Source organism: Nannospalax galili, unplaced genomic scaffold (genome assembly GCF_000622305.1).
Source record: "Nannospalax galili isolate Female #2095 unplaced genomic scaffold, S.galili_v1.0 scaffold3947, whole genome shotgun sequence".
Taxonomy (NCBI): domain Eukaryota; kingdom Metazoa; phylum Chordata; class Mammalia; order Rodentia; family Spalacidae; genus Nannospalax; species Nannospalax galili.
In genome coordinates, this window is record NW_008355980.1 from 31,684 (window position 1) to 47,234 (window position 15,551).

The 15,551-nt window shown below is 41.8% G+C and overlaps 1 protein-coding gene across 1 annotated transcript; it reads left to right on the forward strand.

Moving 5' to 3' along the window:
* Positions 1 to 1,152: 1,152 nt before the first annotated feature.
* LOC115067802 (zinc finger protein 736-like) lies at positions 1,153 to 15,296 on the forward strand (the record flags this gene model as incomplete). Its single annotated transcript, XM_029556663.1, has 6 exons — positions 1,153 to 1,257; positions 5,882 to 5,994; positions 8,336 to 8,462; positions 9,037 to 9,128; positions 14,580 to 14,706; positions 15,243 to 15,296. Coding segments are annotated over exons 2-6 (415 nt in total), but the record flags the coding sequence as incomplete, so codon positions are not given.
* Between the last annotated feature and the right edge of the window lie 255 nt (positions 15,297 to 15,551).

Below are 15,551 nucleotides of genomic sequence, written 5' to 3' on the forward strand. Positions count from 1 at the left end.
CAGCAAGCAGATGGCTCCTCTTCCCTAATCCAGTCTGTTCCTCTGTCCCTTTTACTGCAAGGATTTGTGACCATTAATATTCAGAGTTATTCTGTATTAACTCCTGTCCTTTCATTGATTTTGTTCCCTTTCTTAGGTCCTCCTGAGGAACAGTTTTGCCATTCTTTTTCACCTGTGACGTCTGCATGTGTTAATCCCTGTCTTCTGTTCCTAGTGTTTCTTCCAGTAGCTTCTGTAGAGCCAGTGTAGTGGTCATATATTCCTTTAGTCCCTGTCATGAAAACCCATTACTTCTCTTTTGGTACTTTTGTGAAGTTTAACAGTGTTGGCAGTCGTGAAAAGAAAAAAAATCTTTGCAAGCCCTTCAGACTTTAAAAGTTTCCATTGAAGGGCTGGAGAGATGGCTCAGTGGTTAAGAACACTGTTGTTCTCGCAGAAGACCCAGGTTCGAATCCCAGCACCTACATGTCCATACCTCCAGTCCCAGGGGATCCAACCACCTCTTCTGACCTCCGCAGCTATTGCACGACACCGGTGCACTTACCTACATGCAAGCAATGCACGCGCACACACAATAAAAATAATAAATAAAAATTTTTAAAAAGTTTCCATTGAATAATCTCTTGTTATTTTGATGGGTCTGTGTTTATGGGGTCTTGGTCTTCTCTCTTGCAACTTTCAATACCTTTGTTTAGTCTTTATCTTTAGTGTTGTTGCTATGATGTGCCCTGGACCTCTGGTCCTCTCTGTCTGATGTTCTGTGGGCTTCTTTACTTGACTGGATAACTTTTCTGTAGATGTGGGAGCCATTCTATGATTGAATTTAAAATATTATCCATTCCTTTGTCCTGGAGTTCTCTTTCTCCTGTCTATAACTTGCAGGGTTTGCCTTTTAATGCTGTCCTAAAATTCCTGCATATTCCTTTCTGTGAGTTTTTAAATAGGAATTTTCTGTGCTTTGCCTAAAAGCACTTCTATACAAGGCAAAATAGTTAGGAAAACGGCAAGACCGCCCTCTGATGGTGACTGCTGAACACTGCAGGAAGAATTCAGGCCCTGGTTAGCTATGGGCTTCCTGTGGCGCTTCCCGAGACATCCATTTCCTGGCAAAACGTGGGCCGGAGTGGGCGGGGCCAGAGCAGAGGCGGAGACGCGCCAACTTCCGGCGGGACACTCGGAACTCGCCGGGCCGGAAAACTCCACGTAGACCGAGGGAGCAAGCCACTCGCAGTGCAGCGTGGTGCGGAACAGGCGGTGGTGAGAACGTTCACCCCAGCCGTGGGAACCACTTAGAGCGGTTGGTGCAGAGCGGATGCGGGGCGGGTCGGAGGGACCGGTAGGTGGGAGGAGAGTGCGGACGAACTGCAGCCGCGGGAAAGACTCCTGGTCATGTGATCCGTTTGGACCGGGACGCCCTGCAGTCAGAGTTGGGGGCTCGGGCAGAGGCAGGTCCTCGAAACTCACCCAGGATTTAAACTTTGTTCTTGCTCATCTACAGCAAGGAGCGAAGGTCTCAAAGTTCAGTTGTAGACGTTTGGATATGTTGGCTGTGCATCCTCTTAGATTTAGATTATTAAAGGTTATTACATTCAGCTAAATTTAAGATCATATGAATTAAGACGAATCCTGATTTTCATCAGACTTTATGGTTTTCAAGATTTTCTCATAAAAACAGTCAAGTAGACTAGTTGAATTAATGCGCTGATGTCCCCCCCCCTTGCTGTTGTGGAAAAAGCAAAGCTGTTCTAGTGTAAATTCATCGTGCCTTTTGACTTCCATGTTCTACTTTTCGGTATCTAAGGGACTGGCGTTTGAACAGAGTGAACAGAGGGACTTGCCCTCCCTAGAGCAGGTGGTAGAATTAGTCATGGAAGGAATGCTTCTAGACTGCATTGAATCAGAGTAGATATTTTAGCGGACATCCGTAGTTTTAGGTGTAAGCATGAACATTTAAGTAAACTTTCAATTCAACACTAATGTTCCATTTGGAATATATAATGTATGATATGAATCCAGCATTAAAATGCATACTCTTACGTCCAGATCTTAGTTTTAGACCCTATATTAGTCCCAGGACTCAGGAGGCAGAGGCAGGCCTCTGTGAGTTCGAGGCCAGCCTGGCTCACATAGGGAGTTCCAGGCCAGCTGTGTGTACAGAGATACCCTGTCTCAAAAAGATGGGGGGGGGGGGGGGGGGGGGTTAGGGTCACTGAATATCAGGATATGCTGCCTTACTATTTCCACAGTTAGAAAACACAGTAGAGAATATGGCAATGTCCGAAAGCATCTTCAGAGTATTATGATCCTCCCTACGTCAGAAAATGCCTCTCAGTCTCTTTAGTCTCCTCGATTCAAGAAATGCAGTCTGCCTGTGGACATGGTCAAACTGTTATTGTTCATTTCACTATGTGGTGACATTCAGTGAAGTGGCTTGTGAACTTCTCACAGGAGAATCTGGAGTGCCTAGATCCTGCTGAGAGTGCTTTGTACAGAGACCTGACAGTGGAGAATTACTGCTCTCTTTCTGTTGGTGAGAATTTTTTTTTTTAAAGAATTTTTTCTCATACTCAGAGTTCCTTGAGGAAGTATTGTGTGTGTGTGAGTTTGTGTGTGTGTGTGTGTGTGTGTGTGCATGCACTAACTTTGTGTGAATGAGTCTCACATCTCATAAAGTGAAATTCTCAGAGGAGAAAAGAACGCTGTAACTGTGTTCTCATGTTTGTCCTTTGGGAGGAATTATGCTTCTTTCATTGTTGTTCCATGAGAAATTCAGAAATTTTTTTTTTTTTTTTTTTTTTTTTTGGTCTTTTTGAGGTGGTTTCCCTGTAGCCCCAGCTGGCATGGAACTCGTTATGTAGACCAGGCTGGCCTCAAACTCACAGAGATCTGCCTGCCTCTGCCTCCTCAGTGTCACTCCAATCATAAAGCCCCATTTGAACCTGGAATTGTGGCTGAGCTATAATTGGAAACGGAACACCAATTCTGCAAACTGAAAAAGCTCTGTAAATATTATCAGTGTTCTGACAGAATCTTCTAATTGGGAATCATTAGTCGAATTCCCTGTTGTGTTCTCTCCTTATCTATTGAGCTCACTATTGTGTTAGAAATCCAGGTCCTTTCTAAAGGCTGACATCATGAACCACCCAGCACAGCCATACAAAGTTGTTAGAGCATCTTGTTTGTTACGCTGTGACCACCTGGGGTGCTGGAGGTGATGGTGATGTCCTGAAACACACTCGAGGCAGGTGATCCTGGGGGACACATCCCTGCACACTTTGTTAGTGTGGAAACAAATTATCATCAATTAGAAAGTACATTTGTGAGACATGGAGTCAGACATCCGTAAATTAAAATGCAAATTGCAGAATAGTTTCCCCTTTTAATATTAATTTTAAAAAATGTTTTATTATAATTATTTTATGTGTTGAGTGTATTGCTTGCATGTCATGCAAGGAGGTCAGTAGAGTGTGTCACATCCCCATATCCATAGTTATAGGTGATTGTTAGCTCCAGTGTGGGTGCTGGGAATCAAGCCTGGGCCCTCTGCAAAAGTAGTCATTGTTCTTAACCTCTAAGCCATCTACCAGCCCCTTAATATTAATTTTTGACAAAGAAGGGCTATATGCATTTAGGAGGTGCAATGTGGTATTTTGTTCTTTACGTAAAATGGAAGAAATGTCACAGGATAGTTTTGAGGCTGAAAACTGCCTTATAAGCCTAATTATACTAGATTGACTGCTCCTTAAATATTGCTCATGAAATTTCAAGAATGTGAAAGTCTTAATTTCAACCAAAGCCCTCCCAATTCATCAGAAGAGACACATGTAATGTCTCAGTTAAGTACATAATTGGTAAAAGACAGAGTTTGCAAAAAAAATCACCACCAACACCACTTTAAGAAAAGTAGCAAGGTAAATTTATTTTTTGACCAGCCAAGCTGTCTATCTCGGGAGTAGAAGCAGCCCTGAATATTGATCGATCAGAGTTTTTATAGGATTACAGTAAGCATAGCATAAGCAAAATCTGCCTTCACCAATCAGGGTCGTACAACATAACAGAATTCTAATTTTAGTAATTAGCAACCAATCATTATAAGTGATTTAATCACATAACTTGGCATCCAACTTTGTGACCTTAAAACTAGCCAACTGTTCTAGCCATAATAAGTATACTAAGACAGCCAAGGTAAACAACTTCCAGGTGGGCACACAATAACAGGAGGACAGGGTGATCTTATGCTCTGTGTCAAGGCGACCCAAAATAGCAAGCGGATTACAGAAGCGAAAACAAGCTGGTTAGCCAGATGTAGAATGTCTGAAATTAGCACATTCCATGGTTCATGGCTAAGACAATTTGCCAAGTCCCAAGGTTCCCCCCCCTTTTCCACATGGTGTGGAGCAAAGTTGCTGCTAAAATGGCTCTGAACAAAATGGAGTAACTTAGGTATGTTTGCTGAGCCAGTTCAATGATAAACCAGAGTTTAAAAAAAAAAAAAAATACAAGGGCCGGGCGTACTCCGGTGGTGGCACCCTCCTTTAATCCCTGCACTTGGGAGGCAGAGGCAGGCACATCTCTATGAGTTCAAGGCCAGCCTGGTCTACATAGTGAGTTCTAGGACAGCTGGGGCTACAGGGAGACCCTGTTTCCCAAAGACACAAAACAACCCCCCCCCAAAAACTTCTATTCTACTTTGAAATTCAGATGTACACCCTAAATGTCCCTCAGCCTGTGAATTGAGCATGTAAATTTGGTACATTTATACAATGAGTTCTCAGTGGTAAAGGAGAAGAAATAAGGAATTTTCAGGTAAATGGATGGAACTAGAAATTGCTGGACTGAGTGAGGTAAAGCAGATGCCAAAAAGGAAGGCACAGGTGTTCTCTCTCCAGTGTGGCTCCTGCCACCATACCCTGAATACATACTCGAAGGAAATGAATTCAGTGTGGCATAGAGATATGTGCGCTCCCTAATTATGGCAGCACTGTTTGAAGACTAGGGAATCTGCTGAAATGCCCATTAACAAATGAAAGATTTGCTGAAATGTGATGTTTCTAAAGAATATACCACAATTCCATCATAAGAAAGAGTAGAAGCCTCTCGTACTTGAAAACAGGATTGATCTGGTGGACACTGTATCAGGTAAAGGAAGTTGAGACACCCAGATTCTATGTGTGGGTCTCTCCCTTCCCTCCTGGGCTGTTGATCCATGAGAACAAATGGAGCAGAGGCGACGAACGGGGTCAGGACAGCCATGAGTTTTCCGGGAGTCAGCTTCAGTGAGACAGCTCGCTTATTCAGTGGGGGTCAGGAAAAAATGTAGGTTGAAGGCGGCAGCCAAAGCTTCACCTGATAGGTGTTCATAGTATGCTTTATTTACATGTGGCAGGAGGACCCTATCATCTAGCTATAGGGCAATGCCTAATTATCATAGAAAAAACCTGGGGGCAGTTTTTGCAGGTAACTGTGCCAAAGATCATGTTCCAAATAAGGTCAGGCCGAGAGCAAGAAGCCCGTGCTGAGAAAGGAGTCCTCTATTTAGCATTGAGCTCCATTGCAACAGGAGGGTCAACAGCAGGGTTCCCCAACATCTATGAAGCTCAGGGGAAGCATCAGTGGTGTTTCATTAACAGTCGCAGGCAGAAGACAGTGAGGCTGGGGGTCAGCTGCCAGTGCTTCTGAAGGAAAGCTTAGTGTAGCCTCTATTCCAAAGGATGAAAACCGTGTTACTCCGGCAGGGCGGCCACTGGAAGGCAGGAAAGCAGAAACTTCTATGGGGTCTCCATGTTGAGCTCTTTCTTCCTACACATCTACTGTGATGGCGGACAGTGAGAACAGCCCGATTTGTTTTCTGAGGTGCTTCTTCCTCTTGTTACGTTGGCAGGTGAAGTGGATTTTCAGTGAACTGAAAAGAAGTTTCTCAGAAGAAAGGCAGACAATTTATGTAAGATTGCCTGGAGAAGAAATTCATGAAGAAGAGAGATGGCTTCTTTTCAGGTAAATAAATAAAAAGGCATGAACCCGTACACTTTGCTATTGAAAATGTTTGCCATTTTAAGCTGGGTTGGTGGTGCATGGCTTTAATCCCAGCAGTTTGGAGGTAGTGGCAGTGGGCTCCTAATGAGTTCAAGGCCAGCCTGGTCTACCTAGAAACTTCCAGGGGTACCTACAGACTTAGTCTCAAAAAGATGTACACACACACACATACACATATTAAGATTGCCTGGAGAAGAAATTCATGAAGAAGAGAGATGGCTTCTTTTCAGGTAAATAAATAAAAAGGCATGGCCCCGTACACTTTGCTATTGAAAATGTTTGCCATTTTAAGCTGGGTTGGTGTTGCATGGCTTTAATCCCAGCAGTTTGGAGGTAGTGGCAGTGGGCTCCTAATGAGTTCAAGGCCAGCCTGGTCTACCTAGAAACTTCCAGGGGTACCTACAGACTTAGTCTCAAAAAGATGTACACACACACACATACACATATGTATATGTATATATTTGCTGTTTTAGACTTGCTACGTAGACTAGGATGGCCTGGATATGCTAGAGATCAGCATGCCTGTGCCTTCAGAGTCCTGGGATTAAAGACTTCGGCCAACATTCCTGACCCACATCATCTCTTTACATATGTATCACCTGTGTAGCATAGCTCGCTCTCCGTTCTGTCCTCCAGTGCTTATTTCTTCCAGACTAATCCAATGACTACATGACCAACCGTGTCAAAAATGTTTCTGATGTGATACATGAAAATTGAAACATGTCAGTCTTCAGTTCCTAAGGAAGATGGACTTGGATCGTCATATGCCACTGTATTGGTCTTTGAACTGTACATAAAATGTTATTTTTGTTTTATTCAGATACTGTTTTACTTTGCTTATCATTTTAATCCCACCCACATCACAGCCCTGATGGAATGTGTTGCTGGGTTTGCTGATAAGTGTATTCTTTTGACTCCTGGAAGTTGATTCCCTTGGTTGAGCTGCTCTACACCAAATTCCAGACTTTGACATTGTTTTTAATTTATTAGGAATAAGTTTTCTTCTGGTAGTTTACAGAGTGAAGCACACGGATCATGACATTTACTGCAGAATCTCTCCTTTCATCAGTGCAGTTTCCTTCCTTTCTTTGGAGGAAGAAACCTTTCCCGTTTGTTTGCTAAATACTCAGTTTTCCAGATTCTGAAGCAGCCTCGTTCTCTTGGTATTTCTATCACACTCAGCTCCCAGCACTTCTTCCGTTACTTGTTCTTTCAACCTTAGAAACATGCTCTGTTTACCAAATGTTAGACACGTGTAGTTGTCTGATTTGGAAGCATCTTTGTGTACAGCATGAACATTGTTCAGTCAGTGTTGGATCTTGTCTTTGTGTTTTCATTACTCTCTGCGGTGAGGAGCTCAGTTTCCAGATCCTCTTAATGTGGTGTGCGTAAGTCGGCCAGTGTGTTCCTTAGGTAAATTTTAAGTACGTAAATGAAGATTAAAAAGAGAAAGTAGCATGAAAAGATTTTTTTAGAATGTTTTCTGCTCTAATGTTTCCATGATGTCTTCATTACGTACAGGTTCTAGGGCACAGGATTGTGTCTGTTCTTGTTGATGAGGGAGAGTGCACGCAGTCCTTGGAACTCTTCATTTAAACTCCTCCTTTATTCTTCTGCCATGATCTGCTCTGTGCTGCTGGAGAATGTGTCCTTTCTACCTGGGTCACTGGCCTCACTGAAAAGCCAGTTAGGAAAAGGTTAAGTCAGGCCCAACCACAGATCCTGTTAAGTCAAAATCTATGTTTTAGTTAGTACTACAGTGTTTGGTTATAAACATTCAAATTCATGAAGCAGACTTAAGAATCGACATGACTTAACATGGAATAAATAAATATATTTGATCTTGTGTGTTACAAATACAGGAGGGCAATGGTATTCCTATGTTGAGGGCTTAATTTATGTGCTGTGCTCCTTAAAAATCATGATCTGCACAAACATTTTGAGGATCTGATGATGTTCTTTGTTGAGTAGATTTAGGGAGTAGATTATAGAGACCTATTCCATTTTAGCGAAGTGTGATGTGCATGCCTTTAATCCCAGCATTCAGGAGGCAGAGGCAGGTGGATCTCTTATATTTCAAGGCCAGCCTGGTCTACATAGTGAATTCAAAGAAAGCTGGGGCTACAAGGAGGCCCTATCTCAAGATAGACCAAAAATAATAAATAAATAAATGGAAATATCCTTTTGAATAATTCAGATTGCTCCTCTACTTCAGAATGTCTTTACTAATTATCTTTTTTTTTTCTATGGGTCCAGTACCCCGTTCATGGGTACATGATCAACTTGTCATTTTTCTTTTTAGAATCCATTGACTTTCACGGATGTGTCCTTTGACTTCTCCCAGGAGGAGTGGGAATGTCTAGACTCTGCTCAGAGGGCTTTGTACAGGGAGGTGATGTTGGAGAACTACAGCAATCTGGTGTCCATAGGTGAGGAGATTTTTCTTTGAGAATTTCTTACTGTTCTGCATCCTTTGACAGATAGCAGTGAACGTTGTACATGTATTAGTTTTTTTTCACGGATGTGTCCTTTGACTTCTCCCAAGAGGAGTGGGAATGTCTAGACTCTGCTCAGAGGGCTTTGTACAGGGAGGTGATGTTGGAGAACTACAGCAATCTGGTGTCCATAGGTGAGGAGATTTTTCTTTGAGAATTTCTTACTGTTCTGCATCCTTTGACAGATAGCAGTGAACGTTGTACATGTATTAGTTTTGCTGACTAGGTCTTGGATTCCTTCATAATTAGTGCATTTGGAATGTTTGGGCATCAGCAGCATGTTAAAGTTCCATTTCATAGCTGTGTTTTGAATCAGTCATAGAACTCACCATATGAAAACTGAAAAAAAATTCCTACATATTCTAATGAGTCTATCTTAAAGAATGATTGAGAAATTATTTGGAGAGTCCTCTCTTTTTCTATTATCAGTGGGGCACAGTCCTGTGTTAGAAACCTGGTGCTTTCTAAAGGATCCTAGAAGCATCATGTGCCTCTTTCTCATACACAGGTCTTGCTGTGTGTCAGCCTGGTCTGGTCTCCTGTCTAGAGCAAAACAAAGAGCCCTGGGATGTGAAGAGAGGGGAGACTGTAGCCAACCAGGTAGGTTTGAGTGGATGAAGGACGGGCCCAGGTGAGAGGTCCTAAGTAAAGAAGGATAAAGACCTGAGCATGGTTTTGCCGTAGTCTCTTTCACTAGAGATTCTGATAGTTTAATTTATGACAATTTCATCAAGATTTGTTCTGTAGTAAATGTCAAATGACTTTTTATTGCACAGGAATTATGTAGAAATTACTAGTATGCAAATATCAGTTCATTTATTTGTATTTAATTTTCCCATATTGCTCATGTATAATTTCTTGCCAGTGCAAGATAATGGCTGGTATTTTTCTCTTACAAAATTGTCTCAATATATATATTTTTTTAGCTTTTTGTGCATTTCATTAAAAAGGTTTAATTGTGTTACACCCATCCCTCACCTGCACTGCCTCTATACCCCCCCAAAAATTTCATGCATTCTGTGATATATATTAATGCCTAGTAAGTGAAGTTTTTACATATTTTGAAATTAGTAACTTTTGTGTCTTTTTGTTTTGTTTCTGCTTTGAAAATATCTCTGCCCTTCTGATTCCTTGTGATGTCCATTGTTTTTAAAATCAATGCATTTCTTCCAAAAATGACTGTGAGCCTTTGATGAGACTCAGAATATTTGCTTAGTATGAAGTTCTGCATTCTCTTCCTATGTTAGATTCTAATGTGTTTAGTATGTGTGACTTTGACATGGCATTTGTGGATTCCTCTGTTTTCTTCTTACGGTTGATGTCTGTGTCCCAGATTGGGGAGAAGAGAGATGGAGAAATCCTGACCTTGTATAATATTTGAGACTCACCCCTCTGTTGCCCAGTCCATCCTGACAGTGTTCTCTGCGTTTGGGAAGCTGCACATCCTCCTGTTGTGCGTGATCTCAGGCTCTACTTCTGAGCAGCTGTAGTAGATGATTCAATGTATTCACTTTTTCTTTTAAAAATATAACTTTTATGTATTATTTCAAAATTTTACGCACATGGGATAGTTATCTTTTCACCTTGTAGGAAATACTCTGCTCGTGTGATTACTATTCCATGCATCCATGGAATTTTTATAGTATACAATGATCATATTTAGAAACTCTGCACTATCTGCACGCCCTTTACTATCCCTACCCAACTTTGTGTTCTCTCCTTCTGTTTCTCTCTCTATGTATATATATATATATGTGGATATGGGTTCATCCAGTGGAGTCTGGTTAAGGTATGTAGACTCTTTCTCCCCCTTCCAGTTGCCATGGTGGCCAGTGCTTTGTCAAGCAGCATTGTGGTTTCTTTCTTTCTTTCTTTCTTTCTTTCTTTCTTTCTTTCTTTCTTTCTTTCTTTCTTTCTTTCTTCTTGAGTGTATTGCTTCTCTAACATCCCCCCCTCTGAAGAGGTAACTCTAAAATCTTTTAGGGATTAGATAAAAGCTCCTAAGAAAGAGACTCCTTCTCCCCCTCCCAGTAGCCTCTGTTGGCCAATACTTCTTCAAGTAGAGAGGTAGGGTTGGGGTTTCTTACTCACTTTCCATGTCTATCCTGGGAGTTTCTCTGTCTTGAGCTTATGTGGGACTTGTGCATGCTTTCACCATTGGTGTGAGTTCATATGAGTAACTTCCCAGCTGTCTGTAAATCTCTTATTTCCTTGTGTTACCATCTCTGGCTTTTCCAATATTTCTGTCTGCTCTTCTGCAGTGATCCCTGAGGCTTAGGAGACAGAATTTTGATGTATGTGTCCTACTCAGGGACAGGTACTGTGAAGTCTAATTGTCTGCAAATCAACCAGTTGTGGGTCTTTGTGTGAATCACCGAGTGCTGTGTACAGAAGTGTCGTTACTGAGAGTCGAGAGATGCGTTCATCTATTGGTATAGCAATAAGTCATTAGGAATCCATTTAATACTATATATATCTAGTTGAATAATAGTACTAGGTTCTGTCTTATGATGGATATCCATTGATATCCTCATTCCAATGTCAGATATGGTTCCACCTTATAAAGGTTTAAATCCAATTACAATGTGGTTGGTTATTCCCATAGTATTAGTGTCTCTGTTTCACCAAAGAACATATTGTTCCAGTCCAGTTGTTGTAGCTCACAGAATTAACAGCTGGGTAAGGTTGATGAGTAATTTTCTCTTGTCGTACAAGCACCTTCAAAGCACCTTCCGGTACAAAGAAGGCTAGCCAGTAGAGATGAAGCTTTGAAGTCAGTACCAGCTTGACTTATATAGAAATTTTTTTCTTCTAGTCATCAATTTCTTGTGGTAACAGAGGGCTAGTGTCTAGAATATAAAACAAACTCAAAATATTGAATATTAAGAATGATACAATCCAGTTTCACATAGGGCCAGGGGCTGAACAGAAAGATCTCCAAGAATGAAATGCAAATGCCTAAGAACTTCTCTAAAAATGTTCAGCATCAGTAGTCATGAGGGAAATCCAAGTTAAAACCATTTTGAGATTTCTTATTACCCCACTCACCTCAGCTAACATCCAAAGAACAAACAACTGAAAAACATTTTCAAGGATGCGTGAAAAGGTGACTCTTTTACACCTTTTGTGGGAATGTGGACTGGGGCAGCCAAAGTGGAAATCAGTGTGGAGGTTCCTCAAAAAAGGTGGAAGTCAATCTACCATGATTTGATTGACCCAGCCATACCACACTTGGGCAGATACCTCCAAGACTACACACAACAGAGATAACTTTTCTGTCCTAGTTTGTTCTTCATTGCTGTGACAAAATACTCTAACCACTACCATCTTGGGGATGAAGGAGTTTATTTAGCTTACATATCGCCGGTCATAGTTCACCCAGGAGTCCAAGGTAGGAACTCAGGGCAGGAACCTGGAAGCAGGAGCTGGAGCACAGGCCCTGGAGAATCACTGCTTACTGGCTTGCTCCCTGGCCCCTGCTCAGCCAGCTTTCTTATGCAACACAGGCCCACCTGCCCAGGGGTGGCACCACCCACAGTGGGCTGGGCCCTCCCACATCACTCATCAAGAAGATGCCCTTCAGACATGGCCACAGGCCAGTCCAATAGAGGAAATTCCCCAGTTGAGGTTCCCTCAACCCAAGTGTGTCAAGTTGACACTAAAACTATCTGGCACACCTGTTCTTCCATGTTCACGGCTGCTTTTTACACAACCCAGATTTTCATCCACTTAGGAATATATAATGAAAACTTGAGACCTTTACGCAATGGGATGTTATTCAGCTCTTATGAAAAACAAAAGTGTGAAATTTACAGGCAGCTGGTTGGAAGGGGAAACATCTTCCTGAGTGAGGTATCCAGACCCAGAAAGAAGCATGTTGCATTTTCTCTTTTATAGGTGACTGGTAGCTTTGAATTTCTGGATATGCATGTTTCTACTGGAAAATAGAGAGCTCAGAAAATGAATAAACAGCCTTGGAGCGGTGTGGGGTCTTCATGGGAAGTGAGACAGAACGCACTGATATACAGGGCGAAAGGGAACTAGCAAAGGAAGAGTTCAATGGGGACGTGGAAGAGGAGGCCAGGACAGAGGAGGGAGTATTCAGAGGGTTAAGTAGCCCTACCACTATAGAAGCTTCTTAATGTATATTCATACACATTTTTAACACATTAAAAAGGAGATGCCTCATAACAGGTGCACATTTCCCCAGTAGAAGCCATAGGTTAGAAGAGAAGTAGCCCAATGCCAGGAATGCATTCATTTTTCTGAAGCTATTGACTTGGGGTCCCATAGCCCTTCAAGCAATACTGGCCGTTGCCCCTGCTCTTGACATCCACCAGGATGTGATGGTAGGACCCGAATATATTCACTTTTTTTTGTCTCCCTGTAGCCCCAGCTGGCCTGGAACTGACTATGTAGACCAGGCTGGCCTTGAACTCAGACACTTGCCTGCCTCTGCCTCCCGAGTGCTGGGATCAAAGGTGTGTTCCACCATGCCCAGCTTATATATTCATTTTAAAAATCAGCTTTAAAACTCAAGAGTTTCCATATTGCATGTTCATCTACACTTTCTGTTTCTGATCCCCCCTCTCACTGCCCTCCCTCTTCCTTGTCCTCCCTCACAGTCCCTTTAGTGCTCCTCATACACATTATCATGCTTTCATTTCACACGGCAAGTTTTTGCCATTCTTTATTCTTTCTACTGTTTGGGATGCAATTTTCACCTCTCGAGTTTCTAATTGTTATGTGTAATTCTATCAGGGAATATTTCTAAGACCTGTCTTTCTGGTCAAGGAAGTTCATGTAATTCACATAAAACAAGTTATTTCATTTTTCATAAATTAATTGGATTTTTTTTTTTTTTTTTTTTTTTTTGAGACAGGGGATCCCTATAGCCCCAGCGGTCCTCAAACTCACTATGTAGACCAGGCTGGCCTTGAACTCACAGAGATCTGCCCGCCTCTGCCTCCCAAGTGCGGGGATCAAAGGCTCCACCACACCCAGCTGGATAATTTTTCATATGTAGAGTTTTATATGCTTTTCCATTTGCATACAAGTGAATGTCACCTCTCCTTCATTTGCTTCTTAAAGTAGCCCCACGCCACTTACCCTTGTTCCTGTAACATTTTTCCCTGCAGAGTCATTTCCTCTACTGTTTTTCTGTTGTTCCCTCTTTGATTATCAGTTTTTGACTGAGTCTTAGTATGGCTGAATTCCAGTACTCCACCCCTACCTTCATATGACATATGTTCTATTCCATCCTTTACACATAAGACTCCCTCCCCTCATTTCCCCCAATCTGTCTCTAGCTTTTTGAGACTCCAAATTAACATTTAAATCTAGGCTCCATAAATGAGAAAAATATAGGGCTTTTGTCTTTCCGAGACTGGGATATTCAACACATCCATCTTTGAGCGGGATTAAACGGGGACGATTCTCCCACAGTCTTCTGCATGTCACCCTTTGGCACCATGAAAGCCAACCATCCAGTGGGAGGAAGTTTGCAGCTTAGTCCAAGCTTGATTTCTCCCTCTTCTGGGCTTTCATCAGACAGTGTCTTCAGCAATGGGGTTTTTCTGTCCACTTCCGGTGTACATGCAACATTGTTGGCAATGGCCTTTATTGTTTGGGGGACCTCATAGTGGGGCAACCCACCTCTGGCACTGGGATTTTCATTTAACAACAGTATTGCTTCTCGAAGAGCTTTCATAATGTTCCTTCTGGGCTTACGGCTTTTTTTTTTTTTTTTTTAAACAGTGTATCTGGAAACATTTTTTTCCCGTTATTCCCATACTTCTTTGTATGTACAGCCTTTCTTCCCTTCCCCTTTACCTCCCCCCCTTTTTTTTTTACATACACAAAGATTAGCCTGCCTCTACCTCCCAAGTGCTGGGATTAAAGGTGTGCACCACCACGCCTGGCCTAGAAATATCCTTTTGAATAATTCAAATTGCTCCTCTACTTCAGAACTTCTTGACTAATTATCTGTTTTGCCTGGAGTCCAGTTCCCTGTTCATGGGTACATGGTCCAGTTGTGATTTTTCTTTTTAGGATCCATTGACTTTCCCAGATGTGTCCTTTGACTTCTCCCAGGAGGAGTGGGAATGCCTAGACTCTGCTCAGAGGGCTTTGTACAGTGAGGTGATGTTGGAGAACTACAACAATCTGGTGTCCATAGGTGAGGACATTTTTCTTTGAGAATTTCTTACTGTTCTGTATCCTTTGACAGATAGCAGTGTACTTTGTACATATGTTAGTTTTGCTGACTAGGTCTTGGATTCCTTCATAATTAGTGCATTTGGAATGTTTGGGCATCAACAGCTTGTTTATTTTTATCATTTCTTTCCATTTTCAGTTGTTAGAAATATCATTGTTTTTGGTATTAATTTCAGTCACCCATTAGCACATGATACTGTAGCCAGAATCTCAAAGTTCCATTTCCATAGCTGCATTGTGAATCAGTGTAGAACTCAGCGTATGAAAACTGAGAAAATTCCTGAGTATCTAATGAGTCTGTCCTAAAAGAATAATTGAGAAATTATTATGATAGAACTCAGCATATGAAAACTGAGAAAATTCCTAAGTATCTAATGAGTCTGTCCTAAAAGAATAATTGAGAAATTTGGAGAGTCCTCTCTTTTTGTCCACTGTGTTAGAAGCCTGGTACTTTCTAGAGAGTCCAGCAAGTGTCATGTGCCTCTTTCTCATACACAGGTCTTGCTGTGTGTCAGCCTGTTCTGGTCTCCTGTCTGGAGCAAAGCAAAGAGCCCTGGAATGTGAAGAGAGGGGAGACTGTAGCCAACCAGGTAGGTATGAGTGGATGAAGGACGGGCCTGGGTGAGAGGTCCTAAGTAAAGGAAATTACTAGTATACAAGTATCACGTCATTTAATTTTTTATTTAGCTTTTTCATATCTGGCTGATTTTTTCTCTTACAATATTTTTTCAAGATATATATTTTACTGAATTTTTGTTCATTTCATAAAAATATTTAATCATGTTTACAACCTCTCCCTAACCTGTA